We start from the raw sequence: 24,095 nt of genomic DNA, 5'->3' as shown, positions 1-24,095 counted from the left end.
TTGTTTTAGGAAGAAGCCCTGTGGGTATATCCTTTGCAGCACAGGAGTTCACTGCTACTCACTACATACTTTTAGGTACAGATGTGTATTCTCATTTCAGAATCGTGTCTGACCCTGCGAGAGTTGCAGTACCTAAACTAAAATGTTGCCTACAACTCATTTAATTCAACAGAATGAGGACTATGGCCGACCAGTCATCCTGGCCAATACCCCCAGGCCGCCAGGTGGAGCCCTCTCTGCAGCATGGAGGTGCCCTGAATGCCAACAGGGAATTATGGACATTGGAGTTTTTATCCACAGACCTGCTGGATACCACAGGGGCCCCTAGAGGATGCTGCCGGGAGACCCAAGGACTGTCACGTGCCCTATAACCCGGAAGTACGTCTTAGTCACAGCGACAGGGGAAATGACGTACGTACAGCATGGAGAACAGGACTTTTGATCTGACCCGGAAGTGATAGGAAGTCACGTGGACTGAGGGATCGGAAACACTTCGAGTCAGGGAATATAGAAGGACTATGGGTGATCTCAGGGTTGAGCTGAGCTGGGTGGCAGGGTGGCAACGCATCTGGGAGTGGAGGATTCTTTATTGATTAGTGAATTGTTTATTATATGAGTATAGCGGAGTGGAGGGTGCTTTGTGTACATATTTGTCTAAATAAAAATTATATTTGGACTTTTATCTGGTGTCTGGCATCTGATCAGAGGGTTCAAGGGGACGACGACGACCCCAATCTGTCACAAGAGTTAAATATTGCTGCTAAAATCACTGCTTTATGTATGAAATACCATGTGCTGGACACGTCAGATTGTTTTTTCTTTGCTTGCATAAATGGAGCACACTCACAGGTGCCAAAACAATTTTCCAGGCATATTCTCTGACTCTGAACACTTTGAAGGACAATAAGATTTTGAACCTGAGTGTTCTTCAATCATCAAAAGTAAATGAGTCGGGTACTCACCAGCTGCTATTGACTCTGCAGGTGGATTTTGAAAATTAGGCACAAAGGGGACGGTAACAGGCTCTGTGTGAATAAACCAACCAAAATGAATAGTCTAAAATTTGTCTTCAAAGCAACAGAAAACAGTTGACTCCTGTTGGCTGCTTACCTAGTCTGGAGCTCTTGACTTTCAGGCTCTAAAAGATAAACGTGGTCAGTCAGTAGAGTAAAGGTTTCATACAATCTGATGCTAACAAAGGGTAAAGAACTTCAGCCCTACCTTTGCCCTACTCATTGAGCCCAAACTACTCTTTGGCTGTGTATGACCACACCACTCAGAGGACATGCCAACCCTGGGAGTGTGAAAGGTCAAATGAGGCTTCTGAGCTTCCTCGTTTGATGCTAGAGCAAGAAGAAAATACCCAGTGAAGAAGCATCCACAGTGAAATAAGACAAACATATGAAGTCACATATAACAACAACATTTATTTATAGAGCACATTTTCATACAACAAAATGTAGCTCAAAGTGCTTTACATAATGAAGAATAGAAAAATAAAAGACAGTAAGAAAATAAAATAAGTCAACATTAATTAACATAGAATAAGACTAAGGTCCGATGGCCAGGAAGGACAGAAAAAACAAACAAATAAAAAACTCCAGACGGCTGGAGAAAAAAATAAAATCTGCAGGGGTTCCAGATCATGAGACCGCCCAGTCCCCTCTGGGATGGAGGAACTGAAGAATGAGGGAGATGGGATTCACCAAAGAATCACATAATAGCTGTTGTAAGATATGGCCGGCCATGTACCCCGGCCAATACCCCCAAGCCGCCAGGTGGAGCCCTCCTTGCAGCATGGAGGTCCCCAGAAGACCAGCAGGGCATTATGGACCATGTAGTTTTTATGCACCGCCCTGCTGGATGCCATGGGGGCCACGAGAGGGAGCTGCAGGGAGGACCGAAGAGTTCTTCATGCCCTATGACCCGGAAGTTCATCATAGGAAGAGCGACGGGCTTCCGGGGTGAGAAAAAACATTATTTACCCTGACCCGGAAGGAATAAGGACTTGTGGACTGTTGGGAAGAAACACCTCCGGGTCAGGGAATATAAAAGGACTGTGGGAGCTCCCAGACGATGAGCTGAGTTGGGAGGCAGGGTGGCTAAGCGTCTGGAAGTGGAGGATTGGTTCATTGTATTTGTGATTATTATTGGAGAATTGTGGTGGAGAGTGTGCTTTGTGCACTTTATTATTATAATAAATATCATCATTGGATTTTACCTGGTGTCTGACGTATAGTCTGAGGGTGCGAGAAGCATCTTATTCTATTACACTGTACATGAACCAAATACTGTATAAGCCACGTAATTGTTACATGAGCCATTCCAGGGTAAGACAAAAACTACAAGGGAGGAATACAGAAGCAATAGAGAAGTGAAATGGGAGCTACAAATGCATTAGAATAACAGCACCAACAACCGAAGAAGAAACTTCTCTGAGGTCAGGCAGGTAAGACACATAGGGTTAGACAGACAGATGTCACACTGGTGTCATACTGAGGTTAAAATACAAAGTATAAGAGAGTCTGACAGAAGCAACAAGGCAGAGTCATATAAAAGCAACACAGGAACCAAACAAGGGCCACTCCATATTCAGCATGGAGAATATGACTACATAGAAATCATTCAGGCAGCCCGAATGAAGTGTAAAAGACCTACAGTGCCGTCCATGATGTTTGGGCAAAGACATTCTTACATGATGTGGCCCTCTGCTCCTCAAGTTAAAATTATAAATCAAACAATTCAGATGTGAATAAAGTACACATTGCAACTTTTATTTAAGGATATTTGCATAAATGTTGGTCACACCGTGTAGAAATAACAACACTTTTTGTACATGGTCCCCGCACTTCAGATAACCATAATGCCTGGGACATAACAATGGCAGCAGTCATGTTTTGCACTTTGTCGTATTTTACTTACATGCAATACCTGCTTGAAGTCTGCGATTCATAGACATCACCAGGTGGTGAGGATTTTCTCTGGTGATGCTCTACCAAGCCTCTAATACAGCCATCTTCATCTCCTGCTTGTTACGGGGACTTGTCTACTTAAGGTTTCTCTTCATCATATGGAAGGCCTGCTCTATTTGATTAAAATCGGACAACTGGCTTGGCCATTCAAGAATTTTCCATTTTTTACCTTTGACAAACTACTGTGTTGGTACAGAAGTACGTTTGGATCATTACCTTGTTGTAGGATGAAGTGCTATTCATTTATTGAAGCTCGAGCAGATCAGATGTTTCTATACACCTCAGAATACACTGTGCCACTGCCATCAGCAGTTCCACCATCAATGAAGAGAAGTGTGTCAGGACATTTGGCAGCCATACATTCAAACATCATAACACCCCCAGCAGCATGTCTAACAAATAAGGTGGCCTCCTTTAGGTCTTGGGCAGTCCCTTTTCGTCTCCATACTTTGCTCTTGAAATCACTCTGATGCAGGTTTGTCTTTGTCTTGTTTGTCTACAAGACCCTTGTGGCAGAATTCTTCAGACTCTTTTAAGTACTTTTTCACAAACTGTAATCTGGCCACCCTGTTTTTGTGTCTAACTAGTGGTTTGCATCTTGTAGTGTGGCCTCTGTGTTTCTGTTCATGCAGTCTTCTGCAAATAATCATCTATGATAAAACTACATCTGCTTCCTAAAAACTGTTTCTGATCTGTTGGACAGGTGTTTGGGACTTTTTCTTTACCATAGTGAAGATTCTTCTAACCCAGCCACAGGGGATATACAAACCAGTGTGTTTCTTTGTGCCGGTCCAAGCCTGGATAAATGGGGAGGGTTACGTCAGGAAAGGCATTCAGTGTAAAATTTTGCCAGATCAACATACGGACAACAATAAAAATTTCCATACCGGATCAGTCGATGCCCAGGTAACAACAGCCGCCACCAGTACTGTTAGCCAACAGGGTGCTGGCGCAAACTGGGCTACTGTTGGCTGAAGAAGGAGAATAAGAGGGCGGAGACGTGTCTGGAGGCAGGATAAGAAGAGGAAGGCAAAGAAAGTGGAAGTGAGGGTAGGAACTTTGAATGTTGGCAGTATGACTGGTATGGGGAGAGAGTTAGCCAATATGATGGAGAGAAGGATGGCTGATATATTGTGCGTGCAAGAGACCAGATGGAAAATTCTAATTGTTCTACCACGGTGTGCATGTGAGGAGAAATGGGAACAGTATATCAAGAGTGTTTTGGAGGTGAAAAGAGCGCTGGACAGAGTGATGGATTTCCATCACACTGGAAATTGAAAGTGTGATGATGAATGTTGTTAGTGCATATGCCCTGCAATTTGGGTGTGCAATGGATGTGAAAGAAGATTTCTGGAGTGAGTTGGATGAAGTGCTGGAGAATGTACCCAAGGGAGAGAGAGTGGTGATTGGAGCAGATTTCAATGGACATGTTGGTGAAGGCAATATAGGGGATGAGGAGGTGAAGGATAGTTATGGTGTCAAGGAGAGGAATAAAGAAGTTTGGATAGTAGCAGATTTTGCGAAAAGAATGGACATGGCTGTGGTGAATATGTATTTTAAGAAGAGGGAGGAACTCAGGGTAACATACAAGAGTGGATGAGGATGCACACAGGTAGAGTACATCCTATGCAGGAGGGTCAGACTGAAGGAGACTGGAGATTGAAAAGTTGTGGCAGGGGAAAGCGTTGTTAGGCAGCATAGGATGGTGGTCCATAGGACGACAGTGGATATCAAGAAGAGGAGGAGAGTGATGGCAGAGCCAAGGATCGAAAAGTTGAAAAAGAAAGACTGCAAGGTTGAGTTCAGGGAAGAAGTAAGACTACAGCATTAGTAGTAAGAGAACAGATGGACAGGAGGACAGATGAAGGAGCAAAAGGAAACCTTGTTGGTGTAATGGAGAAGTACAGGAGAGTATACAGAGGAAGAGGTTGGCGAAAAAGAGGTGGGATAGTTAGAGAGATGCAGAAAGTAGGCAAGAGTACAAGCAGATATGGTGTAAGGTGAAGAGAGAGGTGGGAAAGGCTAAGGAAAAGGCATATGATGGCACTATGGGCACTAAGGTGAGAGAAAAGGGCCTGTACCGACTGGCTAGAAAGAGGGATCAAACTGGGAAAGATGTGCAGCAGGTTAGGGTGATAAAGGAAAGGTACTCACAAGTGTGGAGTGTGCATTGAGCAGATGGAAAGAGTACTTTGAGAGGCTGATGAATGAAGAAAATGAGAAAGAGAGAAGGCTGGATGATTTGGAGATAGTGAATCAGGAAGTGAAACAGATTAGCAAGGAGGAAGTAAGGACAATTATGAAGAGGATGAAGAATGGAAAGCCCACTGGTCCAGATGACATACCTGTGGAAGCATGGAATATTTAGGAGAGATGGCAATGCAGATTTTAACCAAATTGTTTAATGCAATCTGCGAAAGTGAGAGGATGATGAGGAATGGGGAATAAGTGTACTAGTACTGATTTTTAAAAATAAGGGAGATCTGCAGAACTGTAGTAACCACAGAGGGATACAACTGATGAGCCACAGCATGAAGTTATGGGACAGAGTAGTGGAATACAGGTTAAGAAGGGAAGTGATAATTAGTGAGCAGCAGTATGGTTTCATGCCAGGAAAGAACACTACAGATGTGATGTTTGCTCTGAGGGTGTTGATGGATAAGTATAGAGAAGGACAGAAGGAGCTGCATTTTGTCTTTGTGGACTTAGAGAAAGCATATGACAGGGTGCCTAGAGAGGAGTTGTGGTATTGTTGGAGGAAGTCGGGAGTAGCAGAGAAGTATGTAAGAGTGGTACTAGATATGTACGAGGGGATCGTGACAGTCGTGAGGTCTGCAGTAGGAGTGACGGATGCATTCAAGGTGATAGACGAGATTAGACAGGAGTCCCCATGGACTATGATGTTTGCAGATGACATTGTGATCTATAGTGAGAGTAGGGAGCAGATAGAGGAGACCCTAAAGAGTTGGAGGTTTGCTCTAGAGAGGAAAGGAATGAAGGTTAGTAGGAACAAGACAGAATACATGTGTGTGAATGAGAGAGATATCAGAGGAATGTTGAGGATCAGGGAGTTGAGTTGGCAAAGGTGGAAGGGCTTAAATACTTGGGATCAACAGTACAGAGTAACAGGGAGTGTGGAAGAGAGGTGAAGAGGAGTGTGCAGGCAGGGTGGAGTAGGTGGAGAAGAGTGTCAGGAGTGATTTGTGACAGACAGATACTAGCAAGAGTGAAAGGGAAGTTCTACAAGACAATAGTGAGAACAGCTATGTTATATGGTTTGGAGATGGTGGCATTGAGCAAAAAACAGGAGACAGAGCTGGAGGTGGCAGAGTTAAACATGTTAAGATTTGCGTTGGGTGTGACAAGGATGGACAGGATTAGAAATGAGAACATTAGAGGGTCAGCTCACGTTGAACGGTTGGGAGACAAAGTCAGAGAGGAGAAATTGCATTGGCTTGGACATGTGCAGAGGAGCGATGCTGGGTATTTTGGGATAAGAATGAAGGATAGAGCTTCCATTTAAGAGGAAAAGAGGAAGGCCTAAGAGGAGGTTTATGGATGTGGTGAGAGAGGACATACAGATGGTGGGTGTAACAGAGCAAGATGCAGAGGACAGGAAGATATGGAAAAAGATGATCTGCTGTGGCAATGCTGGGAGGAGGAGGAGGAGAAGGAGGAGCAGCAGCAGCAGAAGAAGAAGAAGAAGAAGAAGCAGAATAAGAAGGTTCTTCTGTCATCAGCAGTGAAGGTCTTCCATGACCTTCCAGTCGTTTTGCAATTACTGAGTTCACCAGAGCAATACAGATTTCTTTTAATGAAATTTCAGTCCATTTAGGTCATCCAAGGGTTTTAATGATGCCTCTAATGGTTTTATTCTTGTTTTTCAGCCTCATAATGATTTCTTTGACTTTCTCTGGCACAGCTCTTGCCTACATGTTGAACAATGGCAACTATAGACTCCAAAGGGACATGTTGAACAATGGCAACTATAGACTCCAAAGGGTAGAAGCACACCGAGGTATCTTATGAAGCAGTGAAGCACACCTGAGGAATCAGAAACACCTGTGATGCCAATTGTCCCAAATATTATAGTGCCCTGAAATAGGAGGGCAATGTAGAAAAAGTGTTGTTATTCTTATATGCTGTGATCGAAATGTATGCAAATCCCCTTAAATGAAAGTCTGCAATGCACACTTTAATCAACACATGAATTGTTGGATTTGTAATTTTAAATGGTGGAGTAAAAAGGTAAATCAATGATAAATGGGACTTTGCACCAAACATTACAGAGGACACACCTATTTATCCCCAAGCCCTGCACTTGTGGTGTTTAAATTTCCACCCCCTGACTACCCCGATGGTACAAGATGCATCAGTCAGTGGCTAGCAAGAAACTGCCAGGGGTTAGGGTGGCACCAAGATAGCAGAGGGCACAGAGAACAAAACCCACACTAACATCTCTGCCCACTAGTTTAAGTCCACAGGTGCTGCCAGTTGGCAATAAACTCTATCACTTTGAACAGCGTCCCTGAAATGAAACCTGCATGGGTGCCAGAAACAATGTCAGATGATTTTGGACTGACTAGCTGGTAGGAGGCTGCTAAAAGTTTTAAAAACAAGAAGTGATGGGAGCGAGGGCTTCTGCCTTGAAGGCACGGCCCTTCAAAAGTCAGGAATGGCTCAAGGTTGCAGAGACATCAGGCACAGATAGAGGAAGCTCTTATGAGAACAGAAAGTCAAATGGTGTCAGACAGCACAAACTCAGCAAGACTGCTGCTTGAATCTATACTCACAGTCTTCACTAGCCAACATAAAAGAATGGGGAGTTCGCTCTGGAAGTGGAGGTGTAGAAGGAGACTCTGCAACGACAAATGGATTTATTGATAACCGCTAAAGCAGATGGAATCACTCGGTGGTAGCCTTATCGATAAAGAGGAATGCCGCTAACTCCAGCAGGGGTCCTGGGTCTTGTCCTGGAGGTAACCTTAGGGTTGGTTTTTACAGGCTTCCTTTGGCTCTATGAGCATTATGGTTAAGGGTCTACACAATGATGTGAAGAAGGGAGACCGTACTATGTAGGATCTTGGAAGTGAAAAAGTGTAAAAGACACCCCACCTGATGAAGCGTGGCAAGGTTGGTGTTGGAGGTGATGCGTTTAAAGTAAAGCACATTACGTAGTCATATTACATTTTAAAGTAATAAGTAATGTAAAGGAATATTAATTTTATCTGCGTTACTTAAAAAAATAATTTGTGTCACTTTTTTTTACTTTTTTCATGCTCCTTCTGAGCATTGCTGCATTTCTTGAAATAAGGTGGGTGCAGAGGGTGCTTGGCACATAGGTGCAACAAACCAATTGAAAAAGACACATCAATTCACCTTAACGAAATGATAAGTGAATATATGTCTGCGTCTCTGTGTATCTTTCTGTTGCAATCTTTCTTTTATTTTAACAGCTGGCACATCACAAACATTTGTAGTAATAAAATGCAAATTTCATTTCAACAGATGGCGAATCACAAACGTTAACAATGCTTTTAAGAATTCTATACCAAATGGCACATAAAAGGGACATATGCATTGCATTTGTCATTCCAACAGATGACGCCTCACAAACATGTGTTGTAGTGCATTTTATTACTACAAATCATAGTTTCATAAACTATGCGTTCGGTTGGGGGTTTCCTGATTTTGGGTTGTGCCGAGTCAACATTCAATTTTGTATCCAATGGGAAAGGGTCATGTATGGTTTACAGGGTCTTGGGATGGGTCTTCACAGGCAGTTTAAGCAATCAACATTACTCTGCTACGACTTGTGTTTCCCCAAAGGTGACACACCGTCCTCCCCAGGCTGACTTTCAGTGGCAGTTCCCAAAGGGAACTCCATCCCCTGATAACATTTTGGCAGCATATCTGGGTCTTGAAGATACTAAGTAGGCTAAGTTGAGTCGCAGGAAAAAAAAAATGAACAGACACCACTGCAAATGTTTGTGATGTGCCATCTGTTGGAATGACAAATGCAGAGCATTTCATCACTATACAGTATGTATTACAAAATACATTCCACTGCAAAGGTTAACGTTGAGGTCTACATTGACTACTTAAGATTTCAACCAGTCTTAGATGTGTAACACAGCTAGATTTTTTATATTTTGTACATTTTAATTAATACTACAATTTGTGCACATTTGTTTTTGGCTGTGTTTTATGTTAAAGTGGCAGTTTGATTTTCATAAAATGTGATGTGCAGCCATGTGCTGAGTCTAAAGGGAGACTTGGGCACCTAATCCCCCACAAACAGATGCACTAGTCAGGAGTTATCAGACACTGGTCCACAAAAGGTCTTCTACCTGACTGCAAAAAGTAGAAGGATCGTCTATTTCATTATGTTGTCAGACTATGGATTTAAATTATATGCAGCCCACCTGTATGTTAAATTGTTCAGAAATTGTAATACAGTGTGCTGCTTTAAAGTATCAACACAAAGGCACAGTCATCATGATTGAGTTATTTCATACTGCAGCGTGGGGTGGTGCTCGCGGGCACCAAGTGCCAATCGATTATTGCTCTTTTATGTCGCTCTTTTAGGTAGCATGTTCGCACTAGTTAGAATTCGAATGCAACTTTGACAGGCTTGCCGTTTGTATTGGCTTTGCAGATGGCACTGAAGCTGCTTATTTGCCTGATGCAATGTCAGCTCATACAGTGGTGACGTATTTCTTGGCGATGTAAAAAAAATGATTTTTGATACGAAAGTGCAATTATTTGGCTTGCACGCCACCAACATTGGTCAGCTGTGGGCTTACGATTTAATAAGAAATGCAGACTAGTCACATGTGCAGTTTTTTATACAAAAGATGAAAAACTAAGACAGTTTGTAATGCATTACCTTTTATATTAAGTAACTCTATAACATATTTAGTAACTTTTTCTGTTTCTGATTAATGTAAATACGTTAGTGCTCCCCCAATGTTGGCCTGAACTCCCTTGGCATAAATGATTGTGTACACCAGGCGGCAAATGAAAGCATGAAGAGCGCTATACATCATCCAGAAGAGACATATATTAGAATATTAGATATAAAAAAATCGAGTCACTTGCCATCTTTGGTTTCGGGTAATGAAAGTTCATCATTTGTTTTTGGCTGTGGTGGAGTTGACAGAAACAGTAGTTCTAGGAAAAGAAAATGTAAATAAAATGGTTAACTACTAAAAATGGTGTTGTATGTTGATACATGAAAAAGAACACATTGAAATACAGAAGTAGAGCGTACTTCCTTAGCTATTAATATGGAAACTGCACCAAAACATTTGCAATGTGATGGGACGTTCCTCACTGCCATCTACAGTCATTCCAAGTATGACTGAATTTTAGACACTCATAGAGTTAGGCACAGACATCACATAACTGGGGACTCACCAGCTTCCTCTTCCAGATTTACAGCACCTGATAAGAATGGAATGACAGCAAGGGGCTCTGTGAGGAAAAAAAAAAGCAACCTGAATATAAAGCTGCAATATCCATAAGAATTTCATTTTTTGATTATTTTTGGGCACACTTACCCAAGCCGGACCTTCTCACTTCCAGATTCTGAAGGAGACAAAAACAATGTCAAGGAGAACAATTTCAATAAGAGGAAGAGCGAAAAGCTAATGTTAATAAAATGTTAATATAGTTGTACCTTGCTCATGGCCGTGGCTTTATCAGACATTGGAGGAGTGTTGGTGTTCAGCGAAATGCTACATTCTGAAGGAATTTCAGTCAGTATGGAGTCCAAGACTGCCATGGGCTTCAAGGCTTCCTCTGGTGGAGCTGTAGGAAGGAGAAAGGCACCAAGAGGTAGGTTATGGGTGATATAAGACCTGTATCATTTAAGAAGGGCAGATATTATCCTTTTGGAATTTGGATCAGCACTCGGCAGACATCACACACTGGTCAAGCTACAGCTATAAGAGCTATAAATCTGAGCTATCTATGCTGGCCACAACCCTCACTCCTCGAACTCCAACCAAGCCTCTCGAACCACTGATTGACGGACTAACTGGCAAATACCAGTGTTTCCTCCATTCTGATCCTGAACAAGGGCACTCCACCAGGTAGTGTGCCAACCCCCTGCTATGACTGGGTAGCTGGGCACAGATCCAACTCCATTATTAAATTTGCTGATGATATTGTCATTGCAAGCCTGATCCATAACACTAATGAGATGGCTTACAGAGGAAAAAAATGTTCCTTCTGACAATTACATGTCCTGTAATGTCAATTAAACCAAATACTTGGTCATAGACTTTAAGAAATAGTAAGTGGACCACATTGAAATTTACATCAGAGTGGATACTGTGGAGATGTTCAGCAAGTTCAGATTTGTTGATGTGACCATCTCTGGTGATCTAAAGTGGGCAATAAAAACTGAATTGCTCAAATATCTGGTGAAAGCCTGGATGTCTCCATCTACTCTGACTAACATCTATAGGTTGACACTGGTGTCCATGCTCCTGATACTGTAATTATTAATCTCAGCACCACAAAGCAATACACAGGACACTGAAGTCCGCTCGGAGTATTGCAAGCACGCAGTTCAGGACATAGAGGGCCTTGAAAAAGTATTCACCCTCTTTGGGAGTTTTCACATTTTTTGAATCACAGTGGATTTAATTGGGCTTTATTGATCAAATTGAATATCAAATTGGAAAGAGATCTTTATAAGTGGTCTTCATTTATGATAAGTACTGACTTCATAAGTATTCACTCCAATCAAGTCAGTGTTTAGCAGATGTATGTTTGGCAGCCATGACAGCCTTGAATCTGGATGCTCAGGTTTCTCTTTCTCCATCATCTTTGCACATCTGCACACTTCCACTTCTCTTCATTCTTCTTTGCAAAGCTGCTCGGGCTCTGTCAAGTTGCATGCATGAACAGCCTTTGTCAAGGCCAGCCAAAAATTCACTCAGCCACTCCAGGACATTCACATTGCTGTTTTGGAGCCATTCCCGTGTAGCTTTCTTTGGCTTTATGTTTGGGGTTGTTGTTTTGCTGGAAAACAATTCTCCTACGAAGACACGGATTTCTTGCACATTGCATTAGGTTTTCCACCAAACTATTCTTGTTGCACTTTGCACTTTGTTGCATTTCATGTTCTACTCTACCCACACAAGCCTTCCAGGGCCTGTAGCAGAGAAACACCCCCCTCATCAAGATTCTGCCATCACCAGCATTCACAGGAGGGGTGGTGTGCTTTTATAATGTGAAGTGTTTGGCTTACACCATGGCCAGAAAGGTCAACTGTGGTTTCATCCGACCATATGACTTCCATCCAGCTAACTTAAAGTCTCCCATAAAGCTGCAACCAGTGAAGCAGCCAGGCAGCAGCTTTTGTCCACTCTAGTCTCGCTGATGCAAGACATATCCTCTTTAATAAAACCCCTGTGTGCGTCCAGGTGTCCATGTGTGTGTGTGTCTTCTGGTGAAGTGCGCATGCGCGGGGCCACACGGCACGTGTTCAGTCTCTTCCTGTGCATTCCCTGTGTGTGCAGAGAGACACACACAGGTGCGTGCGCGGGAGAGACAGACAGACAGACAGACACGCACGCAGGCAGGCAGGCAGGCAGGCCGGCGTGACAGGCAGACAGACAGACACACACGCACACACACACACACACACACACATGGAGGCAGGCAGGCCCGCGCGAGAGACACACTCACACAGGCAAGCCCGCACAGGGGACAGACACACTCGCACACACACGCACGCACGCACGCAGGCCCGAGACAGAGACATACACGCACACACACGCACGCCGGCCAGCCACAGAGACAGACACACCACCCCGCCTGCAACCCGCCCGCCCGCACGCATGCACACACACACCGAGGCAGGCAGGCCCGCGCGAGAGACAGACACACACAGGCAAGCCCGCTTGGGGGACAGACACACACGCACGCAGGCCCGCCCGCCACAAACACGCGCGCCGAGACAGACACACACGCCCGCCTGCCCGCCCGCATGCACGCACACACACACACACACACACGTAGGCCCGCGACAGAGACAGACACACACAGACGAACGCGTGCATTGTTGCAATGTTACTTTTCTTGGTTGTTTATTAGATTACGGATTATTCAAATGTTCATTTTTTTCCCTGTGCTTAAAACTCATTAAAAAAGGTGTTTTTAGCGAGTGGGTCGTAAGGCTATAGTGTGAACTCTTGCAGTGTTAGTTTTCTCTGTTGTTCAAGGTTTTCTTAGTGTTAGTCAATGTTTTTACATTTAGTTTACTATTATGCCGTGCATTCAATGGTGTAATTAACTATATTTGTGCTTAAAATCTTAAAAAAATATATATTTACATACAGTTCATACAGTCTGGAACGGATTAATTGTATTTACATACAATCCTATGAGAGAAATTACTTCGGTTCCACCGAGGTTCCACTGTATTACTGTCCGGCAAAATTACAGGCATTTCACGGAAATACAAACCAGTATTACTGAGAGAGAAAATTAAAGGCACACAATACAGTGACGCATATTACAGCCACATACAAGGTCCCTTGCCTTTTAATATAGACTGTTCATACTAATATTTATGCACCACTGTTCTAGCGCCCGTTATTGTAACGGGCTTAATGTCTAGTAATATATAAACATCTGGAGACAACCAAGAGTGAATTTTGCTTAAAACTGGCTGGGAACAATTAGACGGCTCACTGAGCATCACACTTCTAAACCAATCCAATGGTGATGAAGGCGGCCATCAAAGTAGTGAAGGGTATTTTGAACTGCAACGATCAGAGGTGCTCTCGTTAACCTGGTCAGACAGACAGCAAGCTCATGATTATGCAGAACTGTCCACAGTCAAGTTTTTTATTTACAGTCCTTATGTATTTATTTTCAGTGGCATTCAAAACTATTCAATCCCCTTGAAAGTCATCAACATTTTCTGCATGATAAGTGGAAAATATGTCAAGAAGAAAATAATGATGACTTTCATGGGGATTGAATAACTTTGCACGCCACTGTAAAACATTATGTTCAGTATCTAATGTTGGTACTGAACTGCTGTCACTAGTCTGTGGGGGGCTTGCAATAAAAATTTCATTGTACTGCATGGACGTGACAATAAATTTGAACTTAAACATGAAATAAATGACAAACAGATAGGCAAGAGGTATAAATGGAACATACTGAACTAATTATAGTCCATGGGGTTCACATAAAATGCATCGCCGAATTGGACATAGCACACATAATGGTTTCATAATGTTTAAATGGATAGCACATGGGAGTCACATTAGAGTCAAAAATATCAAAGATATACGAAGTGTCAGAGAGAAATAACAGACCATTTTGGCATGGAATATATCAGAATAATATGTGCTTTGGCCATCCATCCATCCACACTGAAATACACTTAAGAGTGTTAGGACTCAGTCACAAGTGCAGGAGCCAATCCAGCAAAACACAAACCAACCCTGGAAAGGATACCAGCCCATGACAGGTCACAATCATAAACAGGCCTACATTGACTCATGCAAGGCAGTTAAGATAGCAACACCTGCAGGATGTTGGAGGAAAACCAGAATACCTGACAAAACATTAACACGGACCTGGCAAAACATGCATTTTCCACTTTATCAGTGAAACCAGGACTCTGGAGCAGCGAGGCAGGTGCATTAACAACTGCGCCACTACAGGGCACCCAGATCAGAGCCTTTAAAGGTAAAGAAAGTGAATGGCTGTGTTAGCTTACATCTGTACAAAGAAAAACAAAATGGCTGAGGTTATTGCCACTCTGAAAGAAAGAAAGAGTAAAGAAGTTTAGACACACAAACATTCAGCTGCAAGACCCTCCTCATCAGGTGTTGGTTGCAGGGTTGGGCTGTGCCAGAATACAAGCACCAGCATTACGTATTCAGAATATAAAGTAAGAATTTAGGATTCAGCTTTAAAGATGCATTCAAGAATACAGTTAACGTTATTAAGTTGAATAATATCTCCTAAAAAAATCATGTACAGTCAGCCCTCCATATCCACGGAGTAAATCAACCACAGATTGAAAATATACAGTGGTGATCAAAATCTATACTAATAAAAGGCAAAGCCCTCACTGACTCACTCACTCACTCATCACTAATTGTCCAACTTCCCATGTAGGTAGAAGGCTGAAATTTGGCAGGCTTATTCCTTACAGCTTACTTAAAAACATTAAGCAGGTTTCATTTAGAAATTCTACGCGTAACGGTCATAACGGTCGACAACATCCACCATGTTGAACTTTCTTATTTATGGCCCCATCTTCACGAAATTTGGTAGGTGGCTTCCTTGCGCTAACTGAAACCGATGTACATACTTATTTCGTTGGTATGATGCTACTGTCGGCCGCCATATTGACGGTCTTTGTTACCTATGGGCCCATCTTCAAGAAATTTGGTACGCGGGTTCCCAACGCTAACTGAATCCTACTTATGTACATATATACGTCCATAGCCTGCAGCTCGGTCACCGGGTGAGGCGGCGTTGGGTCCCCCATCTCATCGCCTCCCGTTGTTGGCTGCCTGCCTATATAAGGCCGTCCGTCGCTCCGGTCTCTTCATTCCCTTCCTTGCTTCGCCACGGGATTCACGCCTCCCTGCTGATAACTGCAGCCTTTTTATTTAATCCACGGCTTCTCCGCTGTTTTATTGTTCATTTATTACGATTATAGCTATTGTGTAGGTATTTTAGAATTAGTTTACATTGTTCAGGTACCCATTTTCTTTATCATTCCAACCGTACCCCCATTACCATGTCTATTGAGGTGATCACCATCGATCAAAGAACTGTCACTTACCGAGTGGTTTCCATGCCCGGAGATGGCACCTATCTTTTCCATTCTCTTTGTTACATATTGCACGGCCATATCAGGCTCAATCTTGATATCTGGAGGAACATTGTGTCTTATGTATTGAATGACTGGGACAGGTTCAAGGTGTGGACTGATGACGGTACATGAGATAATTATAATACACAGGAGCACTAGAAGAGTGAAATGCTTAAGCCCTTCACCTATGCATCTGCGTGTGAGTTGATGGCTGCCGCTGAATTGTTCGGTTGTCGCTTTCAAGTGTACCGAAATGGCCAAATATTTTACACCTTTGGACAACCGCCAATGACTCTTAAACATCTTAGATTCACAGGTGACGATTTCAGTAGTTGACACTTTGATGTTTATGAATGTTTAAACTCTCAAAAGCTGGATGTGAAGTTATCGATGAAACCGGTTGTATACTTACAACGCTTGACAGATGCCGAATGTCACTTCAACACAAGTCCTACAAATACTGTCGTCATTGAAACAAACCATGAAACTCAAACCGATTATGACAGCAGCAATCCAAGTTGTGAGATTTGAAACAAGATTACTGTTCACATGGCCAACTGTACGTTGCATGCTCAAGAGTAAGCTCAGCGCACAGCTTGGTCATATTACAACCGGAGGGCCGAACTGACAATGTGGTATACAAAGAGATCCTTAACAAATAATTATTGGCATATTTTCCCTCAGTTTAAAAAGGTTTACTTTTCTTCTTAATAAAAATTTTAAGGCAGTACTTCACCGCTGCGAAGTGTGGGTATTTTGCTAGTTACAGAATAAATTAAGAACACTAGCTTTTTCTAAAATTTATTATTAATCTTCACTGCTCAAAATCTGAAGGAATATTAGATGTGGGTATATCTCTGAGTCCTGGGTATGACGGTAAACTGCATCCGGCCCTGCAAGCGGTCCTCCAACTTGGGGGTTAAAAAAACTTCACAAAGCTCCAAGATGACAGAAAAGACTCCTTTGTGCTCTCCGCGGGTGTAGCTCTGCTGTAGCCACCCATAGAGAGGCTGTTCGCATCATGAAGGGAGTGAGGGAAAGCCCTTTAAAGTGCCATCCCTGGAAGAGTCGAAACCGTTGGAGAGCCAAGAGGGTCAGGTCTGTTGGGGATCAGAACTGGTGTGGTGCTGAGGCATTGCCCGCTGCACGGCAGCACTCGGTCCCAATTTAAACTGGGATTCCAAGTTGTTTCGTCTTGTAGTGGGTGCGGCAATGTATTATGATAATCTTAAGTTTATTTCTTAAAGTTTGAACAACTCCACAAGGTGAAAATCGCTTAAACACACTCTTGTACACGAGTGAGGGAAGAATGGACTGTGAGATCGACAGGCGGATTAGTGCGGCATCCGTGGTGAAAAAAGAGCTGAGCCGTAAGGCAAAGCTCTCAATTTACCAGTCGATCTACGTTCCTACCCTCACCTATGGTCATGGAAGAACGAGATCGCGAATACAAGCGGCTGAAATGAGTTTCCTCCGCAGGGTGTCTGGGCTTTCCCTTAAAGATAGGGTGAGAAGCTCAGTCATCCGGGAGGGACTCAGAATAAAGCTGCTGCTCCTCCGCATCGAGAGGAGTCAGATGAGGTGGCTCGGGCATCTGATCAGGATGCCTCCTGGACGCCTCCCTGGTGAAGTGTTCTGGGCACGTCCAACCGGGAGGAAGTCCCGGGGAAGACCCAGGACACGCTGGAGGGACTATGTCTCCCGGCTGGCCTGGAAACGTCTTGGGATCCTACCGAAAGAGCTAGAAGATGTGGCCCGGGAGAGGGAAGTCTGGGCCTCTCTTCTTAAGCTGCTGCTCCCGTGACCTGACCCAGGATAAGCGGAAGAGGATGGATGGATGGATGAACACTCCAAATATTCAGCTTTTATTAATAAAAGTTTCCAAAAAAAGTTGTTTTCCCTTGTTTTTGATGAACGGTAAAAACAGAGCTTCTGTTTTATGTGGTTTTAAAGTGCATTTTCAGGTCCCAATTTAGTTTAAAAATGTTTAAATTGTTCTACCATTTTTATGAACTAGGCTATTGTAAGTGTCATGAAGGACAGACAGCCAACTGTCATATGGGGGATGCAACTGCTCATGGCCTCCGGCTTCGGGTGCTCCATCCTTTATATACCCCTGACCAGACAAGAAGTCCTTTTCCCATCCAGCCAGCATATCCATCTGTCCTTCATGACACTTACATTATACTGTATATCAACTCCTGAAAGTATTTAAAAAAAGTATTCATAAATTATTCAGAATAAGTTACACTTTTTGAGTATTCAATCCAAATACAAATCTGAATACATTAAGGACTGTGTGTTCAGTATTCAGTAATTAAATACTTCTTTAGGGTATTCTGCCCAACACTGGTTTGTTGTGTGTCTCTAATGTTCCTTTCTCTGTTTTCCAGAGGGAAAATAGCTTTGGCTACACCGCAAAAAATGAAATCTAAGCCTGTGAAAAGTATTTATATCATGACAAAGTCTTGTTTTCCTTATTGTAAGAATTATTGACTTAAAAAAAAATAGTTAGCTTAGTTTAAGAAAGCTCATCAAGTAAATTATGCTTACCCCGTTGGCAGATGTATTTGCAAAATAAAACTAAAACAATTGCCATTTAAAGTTTTTTTGTCTAGTATTTGTATATGTATTTTTGCAGTTTCCCTTTATTAAAATTAGTAAAATGAATTTTGAAACAAATTCTTTAAAGTTCTTGAGATAGTTTTGTGAAAAACAAAAATTAGACATTATTTGTATATGAACTCATCAACATACAAGCAAACGTGAACAAGACAGACAGGCTTCTTGAGAGGCTGATACGAGATGGACAGATGGCGCACATGGGTCAAATAAGAGCCCCAGAATAATCAGAAAGGACAAAGAGAGAGTTTGGAGGAAGGAGAAACTAAAGCAGAAGCAGGGCGCGGAAGGTCAGACAAAATACAATCAGGCTTTTCATTGAACTTGTACTTTTTACTACTCACTGTCTTCACTGGCCAGTAAACATGAACTGAGAATTTGCTCTGGAAGTGGAGGTGCAGAAGGCGACTCTGTAAAAATAAATCATCTTCATTAAAAAAAATGATTTGTCATTGGTGTTCTCTGCTTTGCACCTGATGCATAAATTAAAGGAAGCTCTTAGTTGTGATTATTGTTGCTAAATGTGCCGCAACCAGGGATTGAAACGAGGGGGGTTTGGATAACTTTGTTTTTAGAATAAAGGAAAAAATAAATTTAAAAACTGAACTTCTTTTCCCTAATATTGCATTTTGCCTAAAGGTCTGAGGCTATTGTGTAAAATATGTAAAAACAGTGGCAGTTAAGAAGGGGGTAAACACTTTTTCACAGCACTGTCATAATCTGCACATTCTCGTTTCGTCTCCTGTGTGGCTGAGCCTAAGTGCAGATGTCTGCATGATGGGGGCCCTGAGATTAGCTAATATGGTGCAGGGCTTGTTACTAACTTGTTTCCAGTGTTAGAGTCCCCACAATGTTTATGTACATTTCACATTTACTGATTTGTCTAATGCCCTTATTCCAAGTGACATATAACATTTGAGATACGATTGGCTACATTTCTTTTTTTCGTTTTTCCAATTGGAGCACAAACAGGTTAAATCCTTGCTCAGGTCACACGATGTCAGTAGCAAGATCTGAACTCACATCCTTAGGGTTTGAAGTTGTAATGGAAGGATTTTTCTCTGTAAAAAGCAAAGGTAAAATAAAGAGAGGAAGGGAATCAGGAAAGCAGATGGGCGTTGGTCGCTTCAGTGCAAAGCCAGCTGCAAAGACTAATGTTTTGGGAAAAACAGCCGGGAATGTTCTAAAGATACAGCCAAGGCTATGTAAGGAGTTGTTTTTCACTTCGAGGGGCTTCATTGTGTCTTCTGGTACTAGGCACCGTATCGGTCAAGGCCAAGTAGAGGAAAAACAACACCATGTCCCGTGGAAGGGAGTGTACTGAAACTGATCACTTCTGTATACACTGCTTGCACGTAAGCCGCTTTTGGGGCAAGGACACTCAATTAGTATATAAGGGAAGGTTCCGTCCTCAGTTTCTTTGGAAGCTCAACCGTGGGGAATGTGCACACCACCCGGTACTTTGACTAGGCTAACGAGTTGATCCTCTGACGAGACTGACAAGTGGGCTCCCTCAGTCTGCTGGTCTAGGATGATGGCTCTGGGTCTTTTGATATTACTGTAAGCATAAGTTTGTGTCTTTTGATATTATTGTAAGCATAATCTTGTTTCTGTATGTCTATTGTCACTGCATTATATGTATTTGAATGTTGCTATAATTGAATAAGTATTTGAATGTTGCTATAATTGAATAAGTAAATTTTACTAAAATATCGGACCTTCTGTCTCTGATTCTTGCCTACTTACTCTTTAATCTCTTGAACCATTTTCCCAAATTAAAACAGAAGTCCATAAGCACTGCGCTACAATGTCTGCGACACAAAGCAACTTCCTAATGAAGCGGGTTTGAAATTATGTGGTTATGTTTTTATTGTTGACAGGTGAATTAATGGACAGAATTATTAAGGAAAAGACTGTGCAACACAGTCAGGAACCGGAGTTTTACTGAAGAGTCAGCAGGGTTCAAATGAGGAAGGTCATGTTTTACTAACATGCTGGAATTCTATGAAGAAGAAACAAAAGGATCTGATCCAAGAGGAGCTTATGATATTATTTATCTGGACTTTCAGAAAGCATTTAAAAATGTCACACGAGAGGGTGGGCATCAAACTAAAACAGTGTTTCCCAACCTCGGTCCTGGGGGCCCACTGTGGCTGCAGGTTTTTGTTCCAACCAGCTTCTGTTTCTGTTTTGAATTGGACTCCTGGGCTAATTAAGTGATGTGTTATTTCTCAAGTTCTGTGTTTTGGGAACAATACAGAAAATAAAAAACTAAGTTTGGTAAAAATATATAGATTCAAATTGCAGGTTAGGTGCATTGGCGATTCTAAATTGTCTCTAGTGTGTGCTTGGTGTGTGTGCCTTGTGGTGGGTTGGCGCCTTGCCGATGGGTTTGTTTCCTGCCTTGCGCCCTGTGTTGGCTGGGGTTGGCTCCAGCAGACCCCCGTGACCCTGTAGTTAGGATATAGTGGGTTGGATAATGGATGGATGGAAAATGTACCAAGCAGTTATATGGGAATAATGTACTTTTTTCTTTTTAACAATATTTTCATCTTCATTTTCATTCTACTTTTCTAGGTGTTCTAATTGTTTAATTAATCCATTATTTATTAATTAGTGGGTCTGATGCTAAAGTACTTGCAGCCTTTGACTATTCAGTGTTGTTTGCCAGCGTGTCTGCTCTGCTCATTTTTAATTATCATTAATAAGATACAACGAAGGGGAAAAACTGCACAGAGAAAGGGCAAAATATAATGAAATCAACGAAAGAGAGTTAAGCATTTAAATCTGTAGCAAAAGCAGAAATATTTCTAAATGTCTTATAAATATAAAAATCATGCTGGTGTGCTTTTTTTGAATGTTGAATAAAAGAAAAATAATACCAGCTAATTAAATGAGATCAGAGTTATCAGGTGTTGTCACTGATTAAGAATCAGGTTGGAACAAAAACCTGCAGTCACAGGACCGAGGTTGGGAAACACTGACTTAAAAGAAACATTACAGAGGGATTTGGACAGCGTACAGACTTGGCCATATTTGTGGCAGATCAAATTTAATGTCAGTAAATGTAAAGTATTACATGTAGGAAGGTTTGAATACACAGTGGGAGGTCTGCAGTTTGAAAGTACCCTTTGTGAGAAGGACCTGGGAGTCACAGTGAACACTGTCTACATGCTCTCAGTGGACCTGAGCCATTAAGAAGGCTAACAGAGTGTCAGGTTATATAGCGCCTTGATGTGTGCAGTACAAGTCATAGGAGGTTCTGCTCAAGCTTTATAACACACTGGTGAGGCCTCATCTGGAGTACTGGGTGCAGTTTTGGTCTCCAGGCTACAAAAAGGACATAACAGCAATAGAAAAGGTCCATAGAAGAGCGACTAGGCTGATTCCAGGACTACAGGGGATGAATTATGAAGAAAGACTGGAGGAGTTAAACCTTTTCATTCTAACAGGATGGGTTGACATAACTGAAGTGTTTAAAATTATGAAGGGAATTAGTACAGTGAGTCAAGACTGTTATTTAAAATGAGTTCAAGAAGAACACTGGGCCACAATTCAATAGCTTCACGCCATTGGGCTCTTGTATTTTGCTTTATTTTTGTTAAGAAGCAAATGGAGATGACTGGGTTGGTACCAGTTGGTTTATTGTTTGGGACTTGTGATTCCACACTCAACCACAGGACAGACTTTCACACTGTAACCCAGTGGTTCTCAACCTGTGGGGTAGGCCCCTAGGGGGGCGCAAAAGTAACACAAAGGGGGGCGCGAAGATGTGAAAAAAAGAAAACAAGAATCAGAAATATGAAAAATACATCTGTTGAAACCAAAGCCAATTAACTTAAACTACATTCTGATACTAGAACAATAAATCTAGAGTTAGATAAATGTCGATAAAAGTTAAGTAGGTATGATAAAATATGCATCTACAGTTCAAAAAAATGTTAGGGGGGGGGCGATTAAAACTGTTATGAAAACTCGGGTCGCAAATACTTAAAGGTTGAGAAACGCTGCTGTAACAAGAATATAAGTTTAATGTCACTGTGCTCTGTACAAAAAATTATTTTATAAATTCACTCACATGAGCAGGCATTTAGAAACTGCTAGCATTTGGAGAATGAAGGGGACAGCTACGGAAATAGGCATTGTACTATTCCTGTATGTTAGAGATGAAATCAAATCCTTTCCTTTCCTTATTTGGAAACCAAGGGAGGGCCAACACGTGGAGGAGACAGTATATAAATACTTGGACACCAGCCAAACACTTCGAAGCCGATGGACGAAAGATTATGTCATCCATCTTGAAAATCCTTTCAGCGTAATGATGAAAGTTGGCAGACTGTATTTATCAAGATCCCACCTTGATAGAATTTGTCATGGCTTCCTCGTCTGTAATGCTGCGTAAATCGTCACTAACGTAAGCTAAGTTATTTTCTCTTATGTGATTTTTAACGCCGTATCACTATGAGAGGGATATCGCCTTTTACATTAAATCTATATAGCTTCTGGTTACTTAAAACGACACAACTTAAAAGAACTTATTCCAACTAGCGAGCTATTGCCCCTAAAGGAAACACACACCACTATAGACGGTGGCCCACTTCCCATCAGTACTCACCAAGAATCACTGCTGTTGATGGAGCAGCTTTGGGGACTGGTGGTGGAGAAAATGTCGGTCGCCCTACATGAATACAGAAAAGACCTTTGCATCTCTTACAAGGTATGCAAATCATGTCATGGCACCAATTTGACAGAAATATACTGATACAGACGAGGCAGAAGAACAAGAATTTAGTAAAGAAAGAAAAAAGTGTTCCAGCAACTTACCTGGTCTTGACGGTTTGACCTTCAAACTCTGAAAGGCAAAGAGCATCCATTAGGAGCTGGCATCTTAGTGGGCACCCTGACTGGCTAATGCAGCTACATTGTATTTTAGTGAGATTTTCTTTTTTTCTTGAAGTGGCAGGCTGATCCTGTGAAAGCCTTTGTTTGCCTTTGAAGACCATCATCACAGTTCATTTTCTTGCTCTCCCCTTATTCATACTCTGGGGTGTGCCTTCCTGTGAGATGTTTAGACATTTCTACACCTTCCAGTTGCATTGTCTCTTATTACAAGGCTCTCACCTGAGACTCATTTTGAGGTTACTTAGGTTTAAGAAGGCTAATGACACGATGATTGCACAGTAGATAGCACAAAAGACTAGATTTCAATCCAGGCCTAGTTGTTGCCAGTGTGCAGCATATGAGTTCTTCCCATGTTGGTATGTATTTTTTAAAGGATGTATGTTAACGTTTTCATATCAGATGTTTCTGTTGCTTTAGTTGATGAGATGGGAGTAGACTCACACCTGGTAGCATGGATCGTGGACTATCTTACAGACAGACCTCAGTATGTGCGTCTCGGGAACTGCAGGTATGACATTGTGGTCAGCAGCACAGGAGCGCCGCAGGGGACTGGACTTTCTCCGGTTCTGTTCAGCCAACATACATCGGACTTCCAATACAACTCTGAGTCCTGCCACGTGCAAAAGTTCACTGACGACACTGCTATTGTGGGCTGCATCAGGAGTGGGCAAGAGGAGGAGTATAGGAAGCTAATCAAGGACTTTGTTAAATGGTGCGGCTCAAACCACTTACACCTG

The 24,095-nt window shown here is 42.2% G+C and overlaps 1 protein-coding gene across 4 annotated transcripts in view; it reads right to left on the bottom strand.

The window, feature by feature from the left end:
* Positions 1-24,095, bottom strand: part of LOC120526236 (tyrosine-protein phosphatase non-receptor type 22-like) — a 203,716-nt gene that overhangs the window by 58,416 nt on the left and 121,205 nt on the right. For 2 of the 4 annotated variants that reach the window (XM_039749296.1, XM_039749297.1), the window contains exons 17-27: positions 23,281-23,308; positions 23,072-23,134; positions 18,801-18,866; positions 10,654-10,784; positions 10,535-10,562; positions 10,392-10,448; positions 10,074-10,145; positions 7,766-7,831; positions 1,222-1,343; positions 1,111-1,138; positions 963-1,025 (exon numbers count right to left, since the gene is read on the bottom strand). In XM_039749296.1, coding sequence (XP_039605230.1) covers positions 963-1,025; positions 1,111-1,138; positions 1,222-1,343; positions 7,766-7,831; positions 10,074-10,145; positions 10,392-10,448; positions 10,535-10,562; positions 10,654-10,784; positions 18,801-18,866; positions 23,072-23,134; positions 23,281-23,308 — 724 coding nt within the window. The remainder of the gene's footprint in view (positions 1-962; positions 1,026-1,110; positions 1,139-1,221; positions 1,344-7,765; positions 7,832-10,073; positions 10,146-10,391; positions 10,449-10,534; positions 10,563-10,653; positions 10,785-18,800; positions 18,867-23,071; positions 23,135-23,280; positions 23,309-24,095) is intronic. The other 2 variants (XM_039749299.1, XM_039749298.1) reach the window with 2 other exon arrangements.

Source organism: Polypterus senegalus, chromosome 3, assembly GCF_016835505.1.
Source record: "Polypterus senegalus isolate Bchr_013 chromosome 3, ASM1683550v1, whole genome shotgun sequence".
Lineage (NCBI taxonomy): Eukaryota > Metazoa > Chordata > Cladistia > Polypteriformes > Polypteridae > Polypterus > Polypterus senegalus.
This window is presented reverse-complemented; position numbering and strand designations above follow the sequence as displayed.